Source organism: Drosophila pseudoobscura, chromosome 2 (genome assembly GCF_009870125.1).
Source record: "Drosophila pseudoobscura strain MV-25-SWS-2005 chromosome 2, UCI_Dpse_MV25, whole genome shotgun sequence".
NCBI lineage: Eukaryota > Metazoa > Arthropoda > Insecta > Diptera > Drosophilidae > Drosophila > Drosophila pseudoobscura.
The window spans coordinates 15,205,531-15,229,966 of NC_046679.1; the positions used below are offsets into that span (position 1 = coordinate 15,205,531).

General features: G+C 45.9%; 5 protein-coding genes across 6 annotated transcripts; 3 read left to right on the top strand and 2 right to left on the bottom strand.

Moving 5' to 3' along the window:
• Positions 1 to 11,218: 11,218 nt before the first annotated feature.
• LOC4801827 (low molecular weight phosphotyrosine protein phosphatase) lies at positions 11,219 to 12,378 on the top strand. The gene is made up of 3 exons (XM_001358823.4): positions 11,219 to 11,404; positions 11,472 to 11,827; positions 11,892 to 12,378. The coding sequence occupies exons 1-3, from the start codon at positions 11,371 to 11,373 to the stop codon at positions 12,282 to 12,284; spliced, it is 783 nt and encodes a 260-aa protein (XP_001358860.2). The 5' UTR covers positions 11,219 to 11,370; the 3' UTR covers positions 12,285 to 12,378.
• Positions 12,379 to 12,448: 70 nt separating this feature from the next.
• Rh2 (Rhodopsin 2) lies at positions 12,449 to 13,938 on the top strand. Its single transcript, XM_001358824.4, has 4 exons — positions 12,449 to 12,597; positions 12,662 to 13,578; positions 13,641 to 13,674; positions 13,737 to 13,938. Exons 1-4 carry the CDS (start codon positions 12,499 to 12,501, stop codon positions 13,830 to 13,832), a joined length of 1,146 nt encoding a protein of 381 aa, XP_001358861.1. The 5' UTR covers positions 12,449 to 12,498; the 3' UTR covers positions 13,833 to 13,938.
• Positions 13,939 to 14,511: 573 nt separating this feature from the next.
• On the bottom strand, positions 14,512 to 15,049 carry LOC6897350 (uncharacterized). The gene is made up of 2 exons (XM_033385731.1): positions 14,940 to 15,049; positions 14,512 to 14,871 (listed from the first exon to the last, which is right to left on the bottom strand). The coding sequence occupies exons 1-2, from the start codon at positions 14,982 to 14,984 to the stop codon at positions 14,542 to 14,544; spliced, it is 375 nt and encodes a 124-aa protein (XP_033241622.1). The 5' UTR covers positions 14,985 to 15,049; the 3' UTR covers positions 14,512 to 14,541.
• A 1,929-nt stretch (positions 15,050 to 16,978) lies between these two features.
• On the bottom strand, positions 16,979 to 17,727 carry LOC4801829 (uncharacterized). Its single transcript, XM_001358825.4, has 2 exons — positions 17,604 to 17,727; positions 16,979 to 17,528 (listed from the first exon to the last, which is right to left on the bottom strand). Exons 1-2 carry the CDS (start codon positions 17,655 to 17,657, stop codon positions 17,079 to 17,081), a joined length of 504 nt encoding a protein of 167 aa, XP_001358862.2. The 5' UTR covers positions 17,658 to 17,727; the 3' UTR covers positions 16,979 to 17,078.
• Positions 17,728 to 19,470: 1,743 nt separating this feature from the next.
• Positions 19,471 to 23,375, top strand: EndoA (SH3 domain containing GRB2 like, endophilin-A). 2 transcript variants are annotated; one of them, XM_001358826.4, is made up of 3 exons: positions 19,471 to 19,671; positions 19,804 to 19,992; positions 20,133 to 23,375. In XM_001358826.4, the coding sequence occupies exon 3, from the start codon at positions 20,272 to 20,274 to the stop codon at positions 21,379 to 21,381; it is 1,110 nt and encodes a 369-aa protein (XP_001358863.1). In that variant the 5' UTR covers positions 19,471 to 19,671; positions 19,804 to 19,992; positions 20,133 to 20,271; the 3' UTR covers positions 21,382 to 23,375. The 2 variants fall into 2 exon arrangements, with proteins under 2 accessions (XP_001358863.1, XP_033238634.1); XM_033382743.1 differs by having other exon boundaries at positions 19,471 to 19,992; positions 20,100 to 23,375.
• The last annotated feature ends 1,061 nt before the right edge of the window (positions 23,376 to 24,436 follow it).

A 24,436-nucleotide genomic window follows, 5' to 3' on the forward strand; every position in this document is an offset into this window, starting at 1 on the left:
GAAATATTGTGGATGCAACAGATTTTCGTCCTTTGTGTGGGCGGAAGGGGGTGGGGCGAAATTTTGAGATACACGTTTTATAGTGAGATCCAAGAGGAGTGCGGATTCCAAATTTGGTTACTCTAGCGTTAATAGTCTCTGAGATTTGTGAATATCCCCAGATTTGCATCCTTTGCGGGGGCGGAAGGGGGTGTGGCGAAATTTTGAAACAAACTCGTCTCGGTCTGATATATTAGGAGTGTGGATACGAAATTTGGTTGCTCTAGCTTTTATAGTCTCTGAGATCTAGGCGCTAATGTTTTACTCTAAGCAAAGCCGCCTATGCTACGTGTGTGTTAGAGAGAGACAGGGCGAGAAAAAATGAAATTGTTTTCTTGATGCTGGCTATAATAATAATACGATCCAATTCAGATTCTGCAGTCTAAAAGATATGGTCATTCTCTACGATTCTGCGTTTTTGGTTTTATCGTATCTTGAAAATTGTGGATGCTACAGATTTTCGCCCTTTGTGGGGGCGGAAGTGGGCGGGGCAAAGTTTTGAAATATTTTTGTAGCAGTGACATATCACAGAAGTCTGGATCCAAAACATCGTTGCTCTAGCTCTTATAGTCTTTGAGCATTAGGCGCTGAAGGGGACGGACAGACGGACAGACGGACAGACGGACGGACGGACAGACGGACAGACAGACATGGCTCAATCGACTCGGCTATTGATGCTGATCAAGAATATATATACTTTATGGGGTCGGAAACGATTCCTTCTGGACGTTACACACATCCACTTTTACCACAAATCTAATATACCCCAATACTCATTTTGAGTATCGGGTATAAAAACAAAAACTTTGGCCAACCTCATCGATGAGCTGATAAGTGGCAATTGAGATGACACGCGTGTGTGTGCGTGAGTATCTGTGTTTTTCGAATGGGTGTGTGTGTGAAGTGGTAAAGTTGAAAAAGTTATTTGCATGTAAATTTGTTGTTAAGATCACAAATGTAATACAAATACAAATAGCAGCAAAAAACACAAAGAAAAGCGGAACAAAAAGGAAAACTTTAGACAAAAGTCAAATGATTAAGTTGAGGAGCGAAAGTTGGAGTTGGGAAAGGCAGAAAAGGGAGCAGGAGATGGGAAATGGCAGGGAAAGATAAAAGACGCCTAATAGCTGAGACAAAAAAGGAAGCCCTCAAAGAGTTTCATTAACAATTGAAAACTTGCCAATTGGCTCGTGGAAAACCCTTCGATTCCATTGTTTGCTTCGCTAGAAACACACCCGCACAACACAGACATCGCAGTGTACTCGTATTGGCGCTACATTTCCGTTTCCGCTCAACTGAGAAAATTCATTAGGCGCGGCACTCTATCACACACACTCAATCCGTCAATGGCTGAATCAATCCCGTGTGCCCAATAAACTTTCATTAACTTCATTCGTCATTGCGACTTGTAAGTGTTTTGTAAACATGACTTATAGAAATGGGTTGCCAATAACTTCGCTTGAATAAGGTGCTCTTGCTCCTGCTCCAGCTCGTGCTCCACCTCCTGCTAGACATATCAATATATTGTCCGTCCTGGCCGACAATCGAATTGCAACAGCAACCGTAATAGGAGCAGGAAGCGCACGAAGTGAATAATTCATGAGCCAACGAGGTAGCTAAGGGACTAGGGACTAGGGACTAAGCGCGAATGGCGTTAGTCGAGTGGCGAAAGGCGAATGCAAAAATCCCAATTACAATCCAATATTGCCATTGGCCAAGGGGGGGACAGGGACACTGGGTTAAGGGCTAAACCGAATCAGTCCGAAATTTAATTGAGCATTCAAATACGCATGGACACGTGCGACAGATAATGCGGTGGCAGGAGGTGGACATGCATCTGGGAGAACGAGAACGAGAATGAGCACCAGGACCAGCAGGTCCTGATTCAATCCCATTGCCAACACGAATCCCAAACTGAAATTGCTGCTGTCAGATAGGAATGAGAACGTTCCCAAGCCAAATTTATCTCACAGTTTGTGTTTGTCACTCCATTCTAGCCGCACTGTTGGTCCAACTCCAGCTGGAGCCTCAGCTGTGTGTGCTTCCTGCTTCTGCTGCTGCCTGCTGGAGGGACATCTTGTTATCTCCTCTGTCTACACGAGCCCGAACAGGAGCCCCAGTCCTGCATGATTGGCAGTTCAGGTTCGGGGCTTATCCCAAGAACGAATGTCCAGAATGCAACCTTGTTTCGTATCTCGACAATTTTTCTGCTTTACTGCCAGCTTGAATGTCGACCTGAGGAGGTCCTTCTCTGTGAATTGAAGAGTTTTTTGGGGAAGATCAATGCTCCAGAGGAGGTGGCTCACGCTTCAAAGCCGTCACGTCGCCAACTAATTATCAACATAATTAAAGGGTGCCGTGACTGTACCGGGAGGGTCCCCTGACTGATTATTGGCAGAAAGTATTTAAGTATATTTCATTTTATTTTGTGCGGTTCGAGTACGAGTATTTTTCCCAACTAATTGAATCACGTTCTTCGGGGACTGGGAATGGGACTAATGCTGAAGCTGGGAGACTTGAGACTCAATTGCCATCTCTCTTTTCTCAATAGTTGTGCGTCATGACGCAGGCACGCCCACATCTGCCCTCAATCAACACGCACGCAATGGGTCTGGGGACAACAACTTAATCATCATCAAGTCCGCATTAGTCACACTCCCAGCGCGTTATCCTTTATCCCTGTCCTACATAGCATGTGTGGCAGGGACTGGGGCAGAAGCAGAGCTCAAATGTCATTGGAAATGCCATTTGCAAGTCTCTTTGATGGCCCGACAATGAAGGCATTTGGCTAAGAAACCGCAGTCTTGTGTCAAGGGGAAGGGCATTTGGCTTCGATAGTTGCATTTAACTGATAATTATGCCCCGTCCCAGTTTGTAATGCCTCATCGGAGTCCATTGTGGGGGGGCGTAGCCCTTAAATTGGCCCCATCAGCGGCGGCAATTTGATTGCGAACGTGCAACATTTGGGCCCGACTCATCAGCTGCATTTCGTGATTAGCCAGAGGATATACGTATACTCGTAGATATGTACACTTATTAGTGGTCTGGGAGGCAGGGCAACGACACCTGGGTATCTATTTCAAAAGGTTAATTACGCACGTTTGCATATCACGCGCCACATGCCGCATCCATTGTTTATCTAAATTGTTATTGCCCCGGGCACTGCCTGGGGCCAAATGATGGTTTCCCCTTCGATAACATTGCAATTTAATTAAGTCACGCAGCATTTCGATTTGAGCTTTAAATTAAACATGTGCGGTCCCAGCTCTCCGCTCCGGCCACTGGGACTGAGGATTTGCCTAATGAGGCCCGGCACTGTTGGACATTGGAGGGGGTGGGAGTGGATATGTAAAATTTTGGGGCCATGTCAGTGTATGTGGAAATGTTTTTTGAAAAACACAGAGAAGGCTGCAAACAATTGTGGACAGCGCGGTAATTAAATTTGCTGGAATCAGATCAATGTTGCTTTTATTCCTGACAACTCTGTGAAATGCGATTAGATCGTCCGTCACACATGCAATGTTCTTCCCTTTAGTAGTTCTTCTTTAGTTCTTTCATTAAATTTCTTTAATTGAACGCATAGTAGCCCAGTTGCACAACAAGATAACAAAAATGTGCGTGTGAGCATGTCGCAATTGCGCAAATTTCAATTTAAACAGGCACCTAATGAACGAAGTCAACAAAAATAATCGGAACGGAGACAAGCGTGCTGGTACGTAATCGACACTCATCATCAACATGGTTTCTCTGCTTCACATTTGAGAACGAGCCAAATATTGAATATTCCGCTCATCCGAAAGTGCTGATTGGATATTGTACAGTATTCATATGACATCGCTTGGAACAACATAAATAGTTGGCAATACAACAGCAAATGGCTTGCCGGATCAGCTAGTATATAATAAAACTAGGGGGAAAGCCCTAATTTTCGCCCCATATGCTTTTGAATAAAATGTCGGGCAACGTCCCAATATAAATAATATAATATACATATAGAATATATGTAATCGACGGAAGAGCTCCCACTTTTTAGGGATCTTTCCAAACCGATGCATTGGTGCATTTATCCTACTCTGATTGCTGGCCTTTGCTGGTACTTTTAAAATGTCAAAGAAAGTTTTATATATTTGCATTGCTTGCCCGGTCTTTTTACACATGGTACCTTTCGACGACTCCGCTCCGCTCCCAAGACTTTTCTTTGTTCTGACAAACAGGAGCACAAATATGCAAACATGCACCAAATTTAGCTTGCCTCGAAGTTGCTGCTGCCACTTGGGTGCCATTTGTCCCTTGTTAGCCTTGTTGTCTGGGAACTGAAACTGGAACTGGAACTGGGTGTGCGGGGCTGGGTCTGGGTCTGGGTCTGGGTCTGGGCTGAAGTGTTGTCGCTGCCACGTTTGTTAGGCGAGCTATGGAAGCGTAAGACATTTGCCTCCTCGACTTTGGCACGTGCAACAAACGATGTCAGCTTGTTGTCTCTGCCCCACCTTGTGATGCAATTTGCTTGCACAGACAACTCGTTATTTTATTGTTTGCCTGCATTTGCAGCATAAATTTCCGCCTTCCTCTTCTCGCCTTTCCTTTGCTTTCCTTTCCCCTGTGCTGTTGGCACACATTTCCGGAAAAAACACTTCTATTGCACTGTAAGAGCAGCTGACTAATTCGATGTTGTTGCTGTTGCTGCTGCTGTTGCTGATTGCCTCATTGCAATTACCGTGCAAATCGTTGAAATAAAATTGTATTCACCTGTCTGCTCAAGTGCTTTTCCTTTTCTGGTTCATTTCCGCGGCGTGGCAATGCAAATTTAATGGCAAACAGAATGTTTTTGTGGTGCCATTGTTCAATTATTGTCGCCCTCATGCCGCCGCTGGCTGCATTTCAAACTGCAAAATCCTTTTAGCGCTAAACAGTTCAACACATTAGGAGACGTTTTATTTTCGTACTCGATCTGGATGAGACAGTTGGGAGAGCACTCCCACTCGTGTATGTGGGCGGTTCAAGGGGCCAGGGCAGGGCATGGCAGGGCAGGGCAAGCGGCTAAAAGTGCGGCAATTGAAGCGTTCGTTCGCCTGGTTTGGGTTCTTTTTTGTGTTCTGTGTTGACTGCTTAAGAGCTTAAGTGATATTACACTTGAAGCGCAGCAATTTCATCCGCCAAATGGTGGTGGGGGAGTGGGGAGTGGGGAATGGAGAGCAGGGCGGAAGCTAAAAGCTTTTCCCGCCTGAAACGAGGAACATTTTTGGCGAAAAATTCTAAAGTGACATTGCGATAATCGCGTAATCGATGAAGTCTGTCATTATCACGAGCCCGTCGCCCGTCGCTCGTCGCTGGTGTCAGAGAGAGTCAATAAATGAAATTTACAATGCCAAAAAGTCAGCAAAAGAAAAGCTTATGAGATGGGTGCCAGGGTGCTGGGTGCTGCGGATGGGTGATGGGCCAGCCGGGTTGTCCGTTTAGTTTTTGACGCCTAGACGCTGTTGGCCCTGTCACGTGCACTGCCTCCCGAAAACAAAAAGCGGAAGCAGAGGTGGTTCTCTTTTACCCTAAAAAGTTGATGCTTTGATTCCATGATTGCTGACTCAGACAGAGTCTAGAGGGAGAGAGAGAGCAGACGAGAACTAGGGGCAGGGAAGATTCAATTTGACAGTTGCTAGAATTCAATTTTCTTGTCGTCATGTTGCGGATTAGTTTCGTGCTTGTCCTATTAGAAGCAGAGGCAAGCAGCACAGTTGGACATCATTTCTAAGGGAGAACTGCAAGCTGCAACAGAGGGAGCCAGCGACAGAGAGAGAAAGAGATAGAGAGAGAGAGAGATTAGGGGATGGGAACTTACCAATGCACACGCACAAATGAGAAAAGTTGCAAGTTCCGAAAACTGGAGAAAAACTTTTGCCCCAGCTGCCCCGGACTGTGGCCGGCCTGACAGTCATGGGAAAATAACAAAGTTTGCGGCCAAGTCATGTGCGTGAGGCATTGAGAAAGAGCACCATCAACCAACAACAGCATCAGCTGCAACAGTCAAAGGGAAGGATGTTGAAGAACCGAATGCATCTCATCAGATCGGGTTCAGGGATGTGGCCAAAACTCGAGCAAAACCATCGAATGGAATCTGTCAAAGAAATCCACAAAATTGTGCGGCTTGCATTGGCCAGCACAGGGCCCAAATTGAAAGCATATCAATTAAGCAATTCCTCTTGCCACAAGGCTGTCAGCAGCAGCAGCAGCAGCACCAGCAACTGAAACAATATTCGCCAGCGCAGCGCCAGCGCCAGCTTTGGGGCTTAATTTGTCATATGTTGCTACATTCAATTCATTTCATGTGGAATATTGCACGAAGTGGGCAGAAAAAACTACTCCTAGATGAAATGACAACTAAAATGACTGATCGACTCCGGCAGTGAAAGGGGCTCAGCCGACTGACTAAATGCTTAAATACCCAAAACAGCAAACGGAAACAAGGACAGGCACCAGAACCAGAGCCAGGACACGCAACAACAGGCAGGAGGCATCTCCGGGCCCAGAGAATGGAAAACAATTTGCTGGCTACATTTTGGGCTCTTTGTGGCATCCACTTTTCCAATGCTTTTCCTAATCCAATCCTCCGCCTTCGTTTGCCTTGTTTGCCTTGTTTGCTGCTGTATTTGTTGTGCCAGTGGCCCCCGAATCAAAACCGAAGCCGCTTGATGGATTACAACCAAAAGGCGGCAGCATCAGTTCCTGGAGCCATTGTAAGGCGTGGCCAAGGTGAGGAGCGTGAGGGTGAGGTGAGGAAGCGGGAGCGGGAGAGGCAGCTGCACGATTAGGCCTTTGTTTGGGTATATGTCGAATTTCTAAGGCCACACCCAATCCACTGCTTCGTCAGCCTTTGTATCTGCGGCCAGAGTGATTTGTGTGCCCCGTGGGGTATCGGAAAGTACGTTTAATGAAGTGAAGGGTTAAATTTGCTGGTGGCTTGAGGCCGAATAGAAGCGGCTTAGGCATACCCACACAAAAGGGCTCCGTTCTGTGCGGAAAACGCAATTGAAGAAAGTGTCGATTGCTACCAGTTCAACGGCTTTAAGCTGAAGGCTGAATGACTTTCACTGACCTTCACACACCCACACACAGATTCACTTCCGCACTCATATACATATGCATTTGCTGGACAGGCAACAAAATCATTTATCATATAAAATGGCCGCAGAACATTTCTCTCAAGTGGCGTATGTGATTGCGCCAAAAGTCGAGTCCCAGCACCGGACCCAAGCCCCTCCTAGATGCCCATAAATCTGGCGGGCTGGGCCAAAGTTGCGGATATGGGAAACGGCAAACGGCAAACGGCGAACGACGAACGGCAATGGCAACCATTTGTCTAATTTTAATGGGCATGCTAATAGAGCCATTGCCTGGTCAGCCGGCACACCTGACCCTGACCCCGAGTCCGTTGGGAAACATCGGTCAGGCCGCGTGGCGTTCTAGTCGACTTTTAATTTATGTGCGGCCAAAAGTTTTTGGCTCATTAAATACCTCAAAATGTTAAATGACTTACGAGCTCCAGCAGAAAGATGAAGATGCCACTGCCGCTGCCGCTGCCGCTGCCGAGACGATTGACTCGGCCCGTGTGGAACGTGCCCCGTCTCCGGGTCCCATCCACTGCATCATTTACCGAATTGCCGTTACGTGCCGCATTATCGGCCACAAAAAATCTCGGCCAGACAGAAGACTTTCCAGCTTGTTGTCTGCCAACCGACTCGGCTATTGATGGGGTCGAGTTTAAGGCCAAGACGGCCCGGCCATATTTGCCTTTGGCTTTTTTTAATGAGCCTTCGTTTGTTTGGGTTGTCTGTATCCCTCTCTCTCTTCCTCTCTCGTGATTTCAACTTGTTTCCTTGTCATTTTTTAGTATGACCGAAGACATTACTCAAAAGAGGCTGGCGCCTGAAAGCAGGCAACGAAAAATGATGGAATTTCATCTTTCCACAATTGATACAAAATGAAAAGGAGATAAGATTACACACGATTCTAAGACGTCAATTACCAAAAATGATTAGATAACGATTAATCTATATGACTGTTGTACCTGCATCTCACTTTATGGCTAATTAAACCATAATATTCCAGCTGGAAACACTCGCCAACAATTATGAGTACCGCACTGAGTGGGAAATTAGCTACCAAAGAACCACACCACACCCTTTTCATCCGCTCATATGCATTTTAATTTATTTATCACACCTGAACGAACACACAAAAACCTCACACAAAGTAGTCGTAGGGGCGTTTATTTAGCAATGTAAAGAGTGGGACCAAGCACACACGCACACACACACACACAGATACGTATACGTGTGCTTACGGTAAATTTAATTTTAAAAAGCAAACCCAAAAATACATGCTCTGAACCTCAATCAGCGGGAAATGACCGCAAACACGGCGGGGAAAAGCTGCACCAGTCGCCAGTCGCCAGTCGCCAGTCTGTAGTCCCACAGAACCTGCACCGCGCCGCACCACACCTGCCTCTGGTCTGCCCCATGCAACCTCAACGAGCTGTATATCTAATTGTATGTGCCTTGTGTGGCCAAAACTGTGAGTATGCTGATGATGTTTATACTCTTATTATTATTACTATTCTTTTACTCAGATGTTTGCAACTCAATCGTTTCGGAACCACAAAAAATAGAATAAACAATAATATACAAATAAGTCGTATGGAAACCAGATCCTTATATCATAGCTATCATAGGATCGATTGATGCAAAAGGGTATTTAAAGACCCGACTCCCAAATAATACCCCTCTTTCTTGTATTGTGCATGTTGGTGCTCCTGTTGCACCTCTCTCGGTCTGCTGCAACCCATTCAACCTGGTTGTTGGTTCGCTGGCTGCCTGTCCGTTGGTCAGTTAATGCAGTGCCGTGGTCCGACTGCAACACAAAGCAACAAAGTTTGTGTTTTATTAGTTTCTTCTGGTGCTGGAGCTCTGGCTGAATTCTGCGTACCGTCCGCCACTGATTGTTGTGCTGTAAATTGCATTTGTGGTCAACAAAAAGCATTTGCCAGGCTACAACAATGGCCGGGTAGGGCCTCGGCTTTATTTGTTTCTTTTCCAGCTCCATGTTTACTTTTTTCCACTTCGATTTTCGTTCTGTGCTTCTGTTCATTTAAATTGCCATTAGGTGTGGTTTTTCTTTTCTGGCGTGGTGTGTCCATGCCAGCTCATCCTTTAATTTAGGGACTGCCACAGCATTACGGTTGCCATTAGCTGAAGCAGAAACACCTACACACATACCCACACTGGCAGCACCACTTACATATGTAGGAGCAGATAGTCTCTCATTTCCGGTTGTGTCATCTTCTTGTACTAACATTTTTGAACCATTTTTGTGCAGCTTTTGTACCCATTACTTGTAGACTAGGAGGGTATATTTTATGCGTGATTCTGATGCCAGAATAAGAAAGTGGCTGTCTCCAAAACGATGTCATTTGAAAGTACTTATCGAATGTGCGAATGGGCTTCAGGAATAGAAATGGGGACTAAAATGGGGAAATTCTCAGGCAATAGCACCAATCAGCACTTTCTGATGAGCGGAATATTTAATATTTGGCTCGTACCCATTCGCATACCTTGTATACAACAAAAATTTCTTAAAAATCGGTAGAGCTCTTTCACACGTGGAGGTTGAGGTTTTCATTAGATTTATAGATCATAGAAATATTACAGCTCAAATGTATACAATTTCTATGCAAAATATCGTGCTAAAAAAATTATTTTTGTCACTGTTGACTTTTCTTTTAGACTTTTTCTGAAAGTGTTCATTATATGGTCGGTATCTTTTAGTCGATCTTTGAGTTCTTGACACTTGCTGGTCCGATTGTTTTATATGTTTTTTGGACTAAATATTCAACACTTTCTTCTATCTCACACACATCCTTCTCTATCTATCTATCTCTTTTTTCACTCTCTTTCTCTCTCTCCGCTATAGCTGTTTCTTTTCCTCTTTCTCACTTAGTTTTTCCTCTCAGGTTGCTCACTTTGGTTTTATTTCCATGTTTTTTGTTGCTGCATAAACCCGGAAGGGGAGGGGAGGTTTGTTTTTAATTAAAACAACAATGCAATGCCAGTGCCACACTTCCGTCCGGTCGTCCGGTCGTCCGCTCTAACCTGTCCCGCCACTCCCCTCTGCCACCAGCCGGGCACACACACACATGCATACATACGTACACATATTATTTCCCTGGCTGACTGACTTGTTGCTGTTGTTTCTGCTGTGGCTGTGCTTTGCGCTTACAATTTCATTTTGTTGGTCTCTCTTTCCCTCCGACCATGTGTTGTTTCTTTCCCCTTTTTCTCTACCCCCTGCCCCTGCCGCTGCCCCTGCCCTCTGCCATCTCTGGCATCTGCCCTCTGGCCGGCGGAGCTTTGTTTTCGCCTTTTGCTTGTGTGTGCTTTGTGTGAAAAGTGATAAGTGAAATATGCTTTTTCAGCTGAATTTTCAATTTAGTCGTTCAATGCAATTCCAATTGGATATTGCCAATGGCCAAGTAACAAGCCAGCCAACTCCTCTGCGGACCGAAAGAGTGCGACAGACATGGGAATACGTTTAATGCAAATGGAAACAAAAAGTGCATAAACTCGGACAGACGGCCCTCCGTTCCGACGGAACTCTCGCATAATTGACACTCAAATAAAATGAATTCCAAAAGCATTGTGCACCTTCATAACATGACATCAGATTATGGTGTGTGGTGTGTGGTGGGTGGTGTGGGGGGTGTGGATGCCATGTGCCATACGGCTATGTAGGCCACTTCCACTCGGCGGGGTTCGCTGAACTTGTTAACTAATTTCGAATGCAATTCGCGACGTGGACGTGGATGTGGATGTGGCCACACCACTTGACAGCCACTTGACACTATCTAGTTGAACAAATGAACCCTTTTCCCCTGTGGCACATGCAGCTGCAACATGCTTAATGCCTTTGTGGGCGTGCCGTGCCACACACAAGTCCCTCTTGAATCCAGCTGGAGGACACAAATGATGCGGGAAAAGTGCATTTGTAGATAATCTAAGGAAGTGGCCAGTCATTCACTATAATTTGGGTTGGCTTGAGGTTGGTGTTTGGGTTCATAGTTCGTTGGGGCTCTCTCTCCTCTGAGCATGCTCTGGTCATGTCGATAAATCCATGCCAACCTAGTAGACAGCATTTAAATGTACGCCGTTCGGGCTACAGATTTTTGGATGTGGAAAATCAAATTTCAGTTAGTAAAAATTGTAATCTAGGAACAGGAAAAGTATAAATTTTAGTGTGAATTAATTGAATTAAATTCTCAGCGGACTCGTACGTAGAATAGTAAATATGTCACACAAGAAAATACTGTTTGTATGTATGGGTAAGCATCAACCATCATCGTCACCATACATTTTTACGATTGCCCCCTAATCCTGCGGGATGGCTAGGCAACATATGCAGCTCGCCCATGGCCGAGGCGATCATGCAGAGCCTGATGGTCAAGACGAGCATCTACTGGGAGGTGGACAGTGCAGGACTGCGGTCCTGGAACATTGGGCGCCGGCCCCACGCGCGCTGCCTGCGAACTCTGCGCGAGCACGGACTCCGATCGGATCACTTCTGTCGCCAGTTCACCGTCCAGGACTTTCGTTACTTCGACTACATTGTGGCCATGGACGACGCTGTGTACAAGGAGCTGCTGCTCTGGTCCAATCTCTATCGCTCGACCAAGGACTGCTTGGTGCTTCGGCTGAGCTCCTTCGGGCCGGATGGCCAGCCGACCGCCATCAATGAACTGTCACCGGTGGGTCCGTCCTTGACGGGTCACTTCAACTGAATCCTAATTGCGGTTTCTCCTCCATTTCCAGACGTACAAGCTGAGGAGCTTCCGGGCTGCCTACTACCAGATCAAGGATTGCTGCAAGTATTTCATACTCAGCCAAAAGATAAGCATAGTGCGGTACCAGCTGCCCAGCTCAGAGGAGGACTACGCCTACTCAGAAGCCGAGACCGAGAAGACTATGGAAGCAGGGCAACCTAGCACTGAGAAAAAGACTAAGAAGAACAATAAGCCGGATCCGATTGAGTCAAACGGGAATTTGATGTCGGATACCCTGGACCTGGCCACAAACGCCTTCTTGTCAGGAGTTTATACAAAGGTCTTAGCCACGCCAGCGCCCAAGTACCACGAAAACTCATCCAACTGCCGCCAAAAGAAACTGTGCCTGCAATGCGGAAAGAAATTTTTGGACTCGCTCTAGAACATGATTGAAACATTGATTTTATTCCACCCCAAATCGATGCCGAGACCTTGAAAATAAAAATGACTTTTATCTGTCAGTTGGACAGCATTTATTAGCATTAAGACCCCATTTGATAGCTAGCTAATTGGCTTAGAAACCAGCTATAAAGGTTCCCCGGCCCCAGCCGTGGCTCAGCCACAGTTCGATGCGCATCGGAATCGGGTGACGGAGCATGGAGCGCAGTCTGTTGCCAGAGCCGCCGTTGGCCATGGCACTCCTGGGGCCCAGATTCGAGGCCCAAACAGGAGGCAATCGTTCCGTGCTGGACAACGTAAGTAGGGGGGGACCAAGGATTACAGAAGGGATATGTGCTAATCGCAATTCATGGCACGCAGGTACTGCCCGACATGGCGCCTCTGGTCAATCCGTACTGGAGTCGCTTCGCCCCCATGGATCCCACAATGAGCAAGATCCTCGGCCTGTTCACGCTCGTCATTCTAATCATCTCGTGCTGCGGCAACGGCGTGGTGGTCTACATCTTTGGCGGCACCAAGTCGCTGCGCACGCCCGCCAACCTGCTCGTCCTGAACCTGGCCTTCTCCGACTTCTGCATGATGGCTTCGCAGTCGCCGGTGATGATCATCAATTTTTACTACGAGACCTGGGTGCTGGGGCCACTGTGGTGCGACATTTATGCGGCCTGCGGCTCCCTGTTCGGCTGTGTGTCCATCTGGTCCATGTGCATGATCGCCTTCGATCGCTACAACGTGATCGTGAAGGGCATCAACGGCACGCCCATGACCATCAAGACGTCCATTATGAAGATTGCGTTCATTTGGATGATGGCCGTGTTCTGGACGATCATGCCGCTAATCGGCTGGAGCAGCTATGTGCCCGAGGGCAACCTGACTGCCTGCAGCATCGACTACATGACGCGACAGTGGAATCCGCGCTCCTACCTCATCACCTACTCCTTGTTCGTCTACTACACGCCGCTCTTCATGATCTGCTACTCCTACTGGTTCATCATCGCCACCGTAGCCGCCCACGAGAAGGCCATGCGGGATCAGGCGAAGAAGATGAATGTCAAGTCGCTGCGCAGCTCCGAGGACTGCGACAAGAGCGCCGAAAACAAGCTGGCCAAGGTTGCCCTGACGACCATATCGCTGTGGTTCATGGCTTGGACCCCCTACCTCATCATCTGCTATTTTGGACTCTTCAAAATCGACGGTCTAACCCCCCTCACCACCATCTGGGGTGCCACCTTCGCCAAGACGAGCGCCGTCTACAACCCCATCGTGTATGGCATCAGGTGAGTGGCGTCGGTGTGCCCATGTTGGGGCCAGTCTAATGCAGTTTTTAATTCGCCCTCAGTCATCCCAAGTACCGGCTGGTGCTCAAGGAGAAGGTAAGTCGCCATAAACTGCGAGTGTATTCAATCTTCTTAAGCACATCTTCTTCGTCTGCCAGTGTCCCATGTGTGTGTGCGGCAGCACGGATGAGCCCAAGCCGGATGCGCCCCCATCCGATACGGAAACCACATCCGAGGCAGAGTCAAAGGCTTGAGCTGGGGGAATATATTCGTATCTACGCAATTGCCTTCAAGAGGCACAAAAATGTCGAAAAAAAAACGTTAAATGCAACCATCATAAAAATGATGTAAAAAATGTAACAAAAAAAAATATATTGAACTTTATGAGACAGAGGATTCCCATGTCAGCAGCAGTCGCCTCATCTGTGTGTCGTCGCTCATTACGCTCATGTCAAGGACAGACCAGCACACCATTCCGGTGTGTGCATCTATCAAGCCCTTCGCACTCCCAGTACCATTCCCAGTCCCAGGGCTCTGATGCAAATTCATCTTCATTGACACACATTTGCAGCCAAATGTCGCCTTTGCTATGTGCGGGCTTTGTCTCGTATCTAATGATTATAATTACGAAACAGCTGCCACACCCATTCCAATATCCCTGCTACCCATTAGCCCCCCATCCCGCTTATTTGCCTAATGAGCACTAGAAACACAGAGGCAGACAGGGACTGCACTCCACATTTAAGCCAGCAAAGCAGCACACACCTATAGGGCCAACTACCAGCCAGTCAGCGATTTGGCCAAAGTTCATCTTCTTTGAAAACCATTCAAGAATACACCTGAGTACACATACGAGTATGCAACCAAAGACTTCTATTCCAAAGACTAGATGCCCATGTCGGATATTAATATATATTATATATCAATTATATTGATCTTTATTGAAAATCTTCTGGATTAATGTTACCAGAACAAACCGATACGCGATGCCCCAGAGCTGGCGCCATAGATGGCCCATTGCTGTCCAGCCACGCGATCCAACGAGGCGTAAGCACCTGCTGCCAAAGCATTGACGCAGACCTTGTGTTGGGCAACATTCCGGCTGGCTAACAGCTCGGCATTGCAGTGAGTCAATCCCAGGTCGAACGTGTCCGCCACTTCCCTGCCCTCAGCCTGGGCCGAAGCAGTATTTGGAAGCTTCTCCTCAATAATCATCCGTATATTTATGCCCGTATCCTTGGCCCATTGAAGGGAATAGTTTATAGCTGGATCTTGGCCAAGAGTCTGTCCCAACTGCGATGGAAACAATCGGGCTCAGGAAATTCAAAGTGGAATTCGAATTGTATTATAAAAAAACGTACCAGGAGCGCCAAGAAGCAGAACACGATCAGCGATGCACTCGACATTTTCCGTAAACCTTCGCTGGCCAACTGAGCCACATTCTCCGTGATTCCGTTGGTATCTCAGCTTATTGTGTGTTTGCCTTGATAGTGTTTACAGCCTCCATTATCTGTGGGCCGCATCGCAACCACAACTGATAGCCTCAACCTCATTATGTTTTATGCTAACCATATTTCTTGGGAGGAGATCAGATAAGTGTTGCTTATCTGCAGCCAACGGAAGTGGCACTCGGGGATCAAACAACAGTAGCAAGTGTGGCACAGAGTGCGAACAGCAAATACTGGACGGACCTTTGGGGGATGATTCATTATTCGATTTCGGTGTAGTCGAAAGTATTTCCCAAATTTCTATCCCAAATTACACCCGTTCCCGCCGAACTAACGAACTCTGACAGAAGCCACAGCCGCAAAAAATTGTTCGCCTATTTTGGGGGGTCGGTCGGTCGGTCGTCCAACTTTTGCATCAAAACAAAAGCCACAAGCCCATAACAAATTTACATATATGCACTTTTAGAGTGTTCTGTCCGCCCCCTCCTCCTGCCCGCCCCTTCTGTTTTTGGTAACCGATTTTGGCATATATATTTAGTTGGGCAGCCCGAATGCGGCTGGATTTTATTTTGTACTCTGGATTTTCATTTTTTTACTGCTGCGTGAATTTCAAATGCCACAACTTTAGCATTACCAAACCGGGTTGGCACTGGGATGGGTTCAGTTTTGAGTTTCAGTTTTTGGGAGATGGGAAGTTGGGAGTGGTGCAGGGATGGTGTAAAGGGCGGGGTCTCGCGGCTAACACTACACGAAACTTTGCAGAGTTCGGTGGCTGTTCGTGCTTCTGTTTCTGTTGCTGTAATGACAACAGCAAGAAAGACTCAAGTTTCAATCTAGAAATATTTCAATTAAGTGGCCCAAAACTTTGCACTCGCCCCAGATCCCCTACTAATGCGCCCACCCATCGCTGTCAGTCCTGTGTTGTGTATGTGGCATCCACAGGCAGCGGGGAGCGGCTAGCGGCTAGCGGGGCTTGAATTTACATTTAATTACATATTTGAATTTGAAATTAAATCCCTCCAACCTCTGTTATTTGGCTGCTGTCCACTGCGGGTTTTGTCCATTCTCTTTCGGCTTATCGATCTTCCTGCATCCTGCCAGTTGGTCATTTGCGGCCAGTCTTTGGCTCGTTAAGCCAAGCCATTTAGGAGCCGGAGCCCTGGTGGGTCGTCGAGGTCCTGGAATTCATATGCAAATGCCATAACAAATCGAATTGAATTGAGTACGGTTGGGCTGGGGAGCGAAAGGCGATTCGGTTGGGGACCTAGCAGGAACAACAATTGGGCAATGATAATTGAGGCAGCACTGCCTGCCGCATAAATCAGCTCTCGACTCTGTGGTCTCTCTATGGGCCGATTCATAGCCAAATCATGCACTGGAAACAATTTGGCAGGCCAAATTGATAAATGCAGAAAAGGGCTGTCTCTGTACCCCGCCATTGGGGCAAAAAGTGGAAGACGGAGCATCAAAAGCCGCACAAAGGATGGAAAATAAAACGGAGGAAAAGGCGGAGGACGGCGACGGCGACGGCAACGGCAAAGGCAAAGGCAACGGAATTCAAATATTTGACCAAAATGCGTCAAGTTCTTGCGCTGCCTGCTCAATGGCCCAAACCCAAAGACCCAAACTTGGCGACTCAAGTATGCGCCACAGCATTAACAGCCCCGAGGGCGCCAATCATGGGGAATGGGTCATGGGGCAAGGAGCAGAACCATCGGGGTCGAGGTCGCCGACAACTTATTGTGACGCGAGAAGCCAAGTCGATGCGAAGGCAAACGGGAAAGCAGAATCAAGTTTTGTAATTCCTGAATGGAAATTTAATAAAGCGAAGAATGCCAAGTCCGACCGGCCACATCAAAGCATCTCCTGGTCTAGGTCAAGAGCGCCACTGCCCCTGCCACTGCCTCTTCCCATCCTCCCACAACCCAAGAACTAAGTGAAAGAATTCCAGCATTGAGCTTATTTGAATGTTATTGCAACTATGTTGGTCGATTGCCCTCGTCTATAGATTAAGTAAAGTGTTAAATACTGGAATAGAAGTGCAGTTGGCTCCTAGGCTGTGGCTGGTGCAGCAGGGCTGGCGGCGGCCGTTTGGCGGGCCTGCCACTCGTCATCGATCAGCTTGAGCTCGTTCTTAGCGCTGGTCAGCAGGGGCTTGACGCAACGGATCTGCAGCCAGGGCAGGGTGGCGGGGGTGCTGCAGCCGGCGATCGTCTCCTGGGAGTTGGCCACCACATCCTGGACACGCTCGGCCAGATCGGTGGGGAAGTTGGGCTGGCTGAGCAGACGCTCGGCCTCCCGCTGCAGCACCACAGACTGGAAGAACGATGAGATGGAGGCACCACCGAAGGGCGGGGTTGCAGCAACTGGAGCTCCAGCTCCTCCTGCACCTGCACCTGCTCCACCGAAAAGTCCGTTCAGAAAGGGATTGAAGGCGGCCGCATAGGGATTGGCTGCCGCGAAGGGATTGATGGCAATGCCGCCGCCGGCAGATGGTGCCGCCTGTGTATGGAGGAAAGTATTGTTGTTAAATTATCCGCCGGAATCGGAATTATCTCCCGTAAGTCCAATCCTCACCTGGCTGTTAGCGCAAGCAATGCTGGCCAAAAGTAGAACAATTGCGAATTTCATTTTCTTCTGAGTGGGGGCTCAGTCGTTTGGGTTTCGGAGAGACTAATGCTTCAGTGGACTGTGGAAGGGGCTTTTATACACAATTAAAAACAAGATGCGATAGTCTTATCTATACCATATCTACCTGGCTACCGCGATTGAACTGATTTACATGTTCATTGTTTGTTTGGTTGAGCCCCCACTACGGGGGTTATCTTCAAAGATAAAAAATGGGAAACAAGAATTTTGTAAAAGTGCCGCCTCATGCGATGACGTCATGGCTTTTACTAATATTAACTTAGATAAATATCTTTGATTTAATTGCATTTTTCAATTAGTTTCTGTTAAGGATTTGCGCGGGAAAATGTTACATTGATCAATGTTACAGGCTCTGTTAATAAGTTAACAGTTTTCCATTAACAGTGTGCTGAAGATACCGCCAAGATTTGAATAGTAGTCCTGAAATCATTTTTGGTGGGGCTTCCTATTTGGGCAACGCCTCTATCTTGACTCCTTGGCGTATTCCTTTTACTCGTTCTGCTTCTGGGCCTCCAACAAATGTTCAACCGTCTCAGCGATGAAATACGGCAAGTACTGATCCTGTGGGAAGATACATGAAAAGCTGGCCAAAAGGCTGTTCTCGAAGGGTAGTACCTGCTCGAACCGTGACTTCTCGAGAGGAGTGAGGGTGTGCCAGGTTTCGAGGGCATTATTTACCAGCTCCTGAGGAGTCCATTCATAGTCAATGCAGGCGTGCCGGAACTCCCGCAGGAAATTGAATGGAGCATAACGGGTAATGAAGACGTCGCCGCAAGTGCAGTATTTGGATTCGTTTGTTTTTTCCATGATCAAAAGTACGCGGATCTAAAATCTAAGATATATTTATAGAATTTTTTGTATTCGATGTTGATTTTAGGAGGTGCCTTTAGAAACTGAGCAACTTAGAATAAATGAAAAATTAAACATAAAAAATTGATGGGGAAATCAAAGGATACTTGGTAATCTAATTTCATTTTTTTCGCGGTTTTAATAGCCTCTACTAGTGTTGATTAGTACTTAAGGTTAGGCTTTCATTTTACTAGGACAGCCAACGATACACCAAATTGAGTCCAAAAAAAAGCAGCAGAAAACCAAACAGAGCTATATTGTACATACATATATACGTACATGTAGTTTTTCGGCAGTTAATTCACTTTAAATAGTGAAATTGCTAACTTAAGGCAGAAACGTTTTTGTTGTAAACACATCTTTCAAAAATTCGTACCCTTCCTACTTGGTGTGCTCTGTGGGCAAACGTTATTATACGAAAATGTTGACTGAAAAGCATTTAAAAGTAACTCAAAGCTCACTTTAGAAAAAACCCCACTTTGGCGCAACTTTCGAATCTGTTATTGGCAGTGTTGTTCAACTATGAAACTACGTAACGTAACTACATAGATATGTAGTTGTCATGTGTTGCAATGTATAATCTGGATATTTTGGTATATTTTATCGATGCGATTGAAGATGATTGAATTCTTCATTCAAAAGTAAATAAACTTATTTCGTATGCTCAGTTCAACAATTTCTAAATTTTTTTTATCGATTTCAGAATTTATGTCCCTTTTTGAAAATATACCGTACATATACTGACGAGTTCAAGTTATATTACAATTTGTGAAAAAGAGCAATTAACCCATTGTTGACCAGAGTTGAATACTCTCTACGAAAATTATGAATCTTTAACAATTTTAGCGTAGTTCAGGTGAAAGATATCGTGGTAATATGTTTGTAATTGTAAAGGGGAAGGATAGGATAGGATGGATCCACACGAAGAATTTTCAAACAGTAATATATTTCGCGGTTTTAAATAGAGGGGGCTTAAGTGGGCTAAGTTCGTTTTATTCATGTACACGGTTAAGATATTGATTTTGCTTTGGTGCGGAGAGGAAAACGCGAGCCCCCCCAGTCCCCAAAAAGACAGAGGGAGAAATAGTAGTAACGACAGTCCTTCAAAAATTACGCAGCCCAAGGTTCTGCAAAAAATCGAAGCTAGGTGAATCGCATTCAGAAGCGCAGAGCAGAGCAGAGCAGCTAGAACGTGCAGTGCAGGCTAAGCGAGTGAAAGTGCTGGAGAAAAATTAGAACTCGAATTAATATTCTCTTGCCTTTGACGTTTGTGACACAGCCTCCAACCACACACACCCCCACGTACTCACACACGCGCGCAGTCGAAGAAGCACCCCCACGGAAGCACCCCCACAGCAGTAGCACCAGCAAAGGCAGAGCCACAGCCACAGCAACCGCGACTGCGACTGCGGAGACCAGCAGCAACGCTACCCAGCCAAAGCATAAAGTGACGAAAAGTGCACGCCGCGTAAGTCTTCCAAACGTTAAAAATAGAAACGCGCAGCTAACATAGCAAACGCCTCAAATTATCAATTGATATCGACATTGAAATTGAGTCTCTCTCGGTAAAAGCAGGCAAGTCAACTAACTCAACCAACCCGTTCACAGCAACCGCGTCGTCGTTGAAGCACACCACAGCAGAGCAGAGCGGCGCGCAAAAGCAGCATCAAAAGTAGCAGGCGGACAACCCAGGTCCGATCCACATTTCCATTAGCGACAAGAGGAGAAGAGAGAGAAAAGCATCAACATGGCTTTCGCTGGACTAAAGAAGCAGATCAACAAGGCGAACCAGTACATGACGGAGAAGATGGGTGGCGCCGAAGGCACCAAGCTGGACATGGACTTCATGGATATGGAGCGGAAGACGGACGTGACCGTGGAGCTGGTGGAGGAGCTGCAGCTCAAGACGAAGGAGTTCCTGCAGCCTAATCCGACGGCACGGGCGAAGATGGCCGCAGTCAAGGGCATCTCGAAGCTGTCGGGACAGGCCAAATCGAACACGTATCCACAGCCCGAGGGACTGCTGGCCGAATGTATGCTGACTTATGGTAAGAAGCTCGGCGAGGACAACAGCGTGTTTGCGCAGGCGCTCGTCGAGTTTGGCGAGTCGCTGAAACAGATGGCCGACGTCAAGTACTCGCTGGACGACAATATCAAGCAGAACTTTTTGGAGCCCCTGCATCATATGCAGATGAAAGACCTCAAGGAGGTTATGCACCATCGCAAGAAGCTGCAGGGCCGGCGCCTCGACTTCGACTGCAAGCGTCGCCGTCAGGCCAAAGATGATGAAATTCGTGGTGCCGAGGATAAGTTCGCCGAATCATTGCAATTGGCACAGGTAGGCATGTTCAATCTGTTGGAAAACGATACTGAACATGTCTCACAATTGGTGACTTTTGCTGAGGCACTATACGATTTTCACTCTCAGTGTGCCGATGTGCTACGTGGCCTGCAGGAGACGCTGCAGGAGAAACGATCCGAGGCTGAGAGCCGGCCACGCAATGAGTTTGTCCCCAAGACGCTGCTCGATCTGAACTTGGACGGCGGTGGCGGCGGCCTCATTGATGACGGCACGCCGTCCCACATTAGCTCGAGCGCCTCGCCGTTGCCCTCGCCGATGCGCTCGCCCGCAAAGTCGATGGCCGTAACACCATCTCGCCAGCAGCAGCCCTGCTGCCAAGCCCTCTACGACTTCGACCCAGAGAATCCCGGAGAGCTGGGCTTCAAGGAGAACGACATAATCACGCTGCTCAATCGCGTCGACGACAATTGGTATGAGGGTGCCGTCAATGGTCGCACCGGCTACTTCCCGCAATCCTATGTACAGGTGCAGGTCCCCCTGCCCAATGGCAACTAAAGCCGACTTCCTCCCTCAACCCTATCAAATTGGCTGAAGTCGTAGATCATGGTGGAGAACAATAACCTTAATGTTGGTTTCGCCATTAGAGGCGCAAAGTTTGGCAGCACACATACATATAGTTGATTAGATGCGGGTTACTACGGTTACGATACGATTATACGGATATGTTTACGGCTTAGCTAGCTAGCATTCAGCACATTCACGTGGCCATAAACGACATTTGCATGCAGGCAGACCATATAAACCATATACGATTATCATATAAAAGAAACAAAATTTCAAATTGCGAAAATCTTACCAGTTGGCAACACAATAATTACAAAAACTCAAATGAATTACAAGTTAAATTAATATTGTACGTATAACAAACTAAATTTACAAGTGTTACAAGCGAAGGGCGATTTCCTTACGTTTTCCATTTTATTCTTCGATGTCAGCAATGTTGTTCCAACTCAATTCGAGCTCCTAATGCTATGATCCACAATAGATGCAGGCGTATCTGCGATGTTCTACTCCACAAACAGGTACTCCGTAGAACATTACGGACAGTAAGCACTCTTGTTAATGAATTAATTAGTTACCCATACTCATAGTGCTTTCAGAGGCAGTCCCGATGATATTGTTTCCAGCTTGTCTCCCTCTTTCTTCCAACTCTTAACCAAGCCCATCGTTCGTTGTAATTTAAACTCTCTATCCATGCGCTCTCTATGCGGGGGAATCCCTTTACATTGTAAGCTAACGCTACCTATCCACATCATATACCCAAGCATATTTATTGGATACTACCCAAATACCTAACTATACCCATGTTTGTGCGACAACAATACTCCCCCAACACTATTCTATTCTATTCAATTATATTCTATTCTAAATGGCCTACGGAATACCAATACCAATACCGTTCTCGATGTTCGTTGTAAAATTGTAAGAAAAATTCAAGATTCAAGGATAAATCAAAACAAGTTTGTATCCTAACTTTTGCTCCTTTTTATGTGTGTTGTTTTTTTGTTATTTATATACATAACTATTATATATATAAATGAAATCAATATTTATTAAGCGTATTATCTACATGTATATTTATTATTATGTATTTATTATAAATTATACTGAGCAGCAACGTAATACAATATAAAACAATTAACGAGATGATAAACTAAACTAGAAGCAAAGTAAATGTAACAGAATCCTCCTAAACAATACCAACCATGCATACATATACGGATTATAGATATATATATATATATTATATAACTAGTTAAACGATTTCCAGAAGGATGTTGATGTTGATAATAACTCTGTAAACGTAAACGTACACGTAAGCGAAACCAGTCAAGTCAATCGAAGCATAGCAACACTTACAAAAAAACCTACTAACTAAACGCGTTTAATAACCGCAGATATAGATCAATATATGCATAGAATATATGTATTTAAATTGAATTGAAAGATGGAACCCAGAACAGAACGAATAAACAAACAAACCACAAACAAATTAAAAATTATTAAAATAGTCTCATGTTGGCATATGTATGAACAAGCTATGCGATCTATACACACACGAATGTACATACATATTTATTGTATATGTGAATGCAAAGATATATACAATAATATATTTACGTATAAAGCGAAATTGAATTAAAGAATCCATGCAACTTGTGTTGATAATAAATTAGTTAAAAGGCAACAAAAAAGATTTAACAAAAATTATATGGCGAGCGAACATGAAGCACTCGCCCCGCAAATAGGCAGGCAGTCAGGCCCGATAATTTCCAGGGAGGTGGGTCCGTCTGTGGCGCCCCCCTCCCAGTATCGGAACAAATATGTATTTTATTGATGGCAGAAGAGCAACAATAATAATTGTAATCGTGCATTTGTGTGGGCGGAAACTTAAATAATATACAATATAAAATATACACATATAATAATTACGCTAAACTGAAGAACCTAATTTATGCAAAACCAAATTAATAAAATTTGATTTTTAATGTGTCTTTCGTTCAAAGTCATAAATGAGAAAAACGCACAACCCAGTTTACTCTTTGGTATTTCCATGTTGACCTTAAGCCGAGGCGAGGCGCTTCCGCTTCTGTCCTGCCCCCCCCTCCACCCCACCCCAGCCCAGACCAGCCCCGACCCCCAGTGGCAGCCTTGGCTCAGCCATGAGGTCTGTGCATGTTGTGTAACACAGACTCGGATGCTGCACGGCAAATGGGAAGGAGCTCTGGCAGCGGCGCCACCAATAAACCAGAGAAGCATTGAAATTTTCGATTTTCCACACACAGACAGCGAGACACAAAGGCGAGCGAAGCACGACCCACTCCAACCCCCAAAGGCATCCAACCCCCAGCCTGCCTGCCCCACAATGGGCATGACATTGAAACATGACGCATACCACCCCGAAAGTCGTCCCTTCTTGACACCCCCCAAAGTGGCTGAGGTCATGCTGCCAGGAACATTTGTCAGTCTGTGCCGAGTGCTTGTAGGATGCTGCAACGCAACCTTTGAATCATTGGCCTGGGACGGCTTTCATTTCGAAACCATTTGTTATAGTAGCACATAGACTACATTTTTGTGGGGCAGTGTAGACACTTGGGGAGTCGTTCTTGTTGTCAGAACTTTGGATTGTTATACCCTTTTGAAGTGGGTATTATAATTTTTCCAAAGTATTTCCGGCCGCATAGATCAACACCAATACCTTCCGTAACTTACCCGAATGGTTAAGGGATATATTAGTTTTGTGTAACAGCCAGAAGGAAGAGTTTTCGACCCCATAAAGTATATATATTCTGGATCAGCATCAAAAGCCGAGTCGATACAACCATGTCTATTGGCCGGATGGGCAGTCCTGTCTTTTTTTTTTAAATTTAAATGTTAATTTAATGTTAAACTCAAACATTGCTATATAATCTGGCAATATTATTTTATTTCAGACAATAAAATACAATAATATGTTAATATTGTAAGATATATGTATGTAAATACCATACAAATGATCGGCTTTGAAGATTTGACTCGCACAACGAGCTTCAGTATTGATTGAATTGAT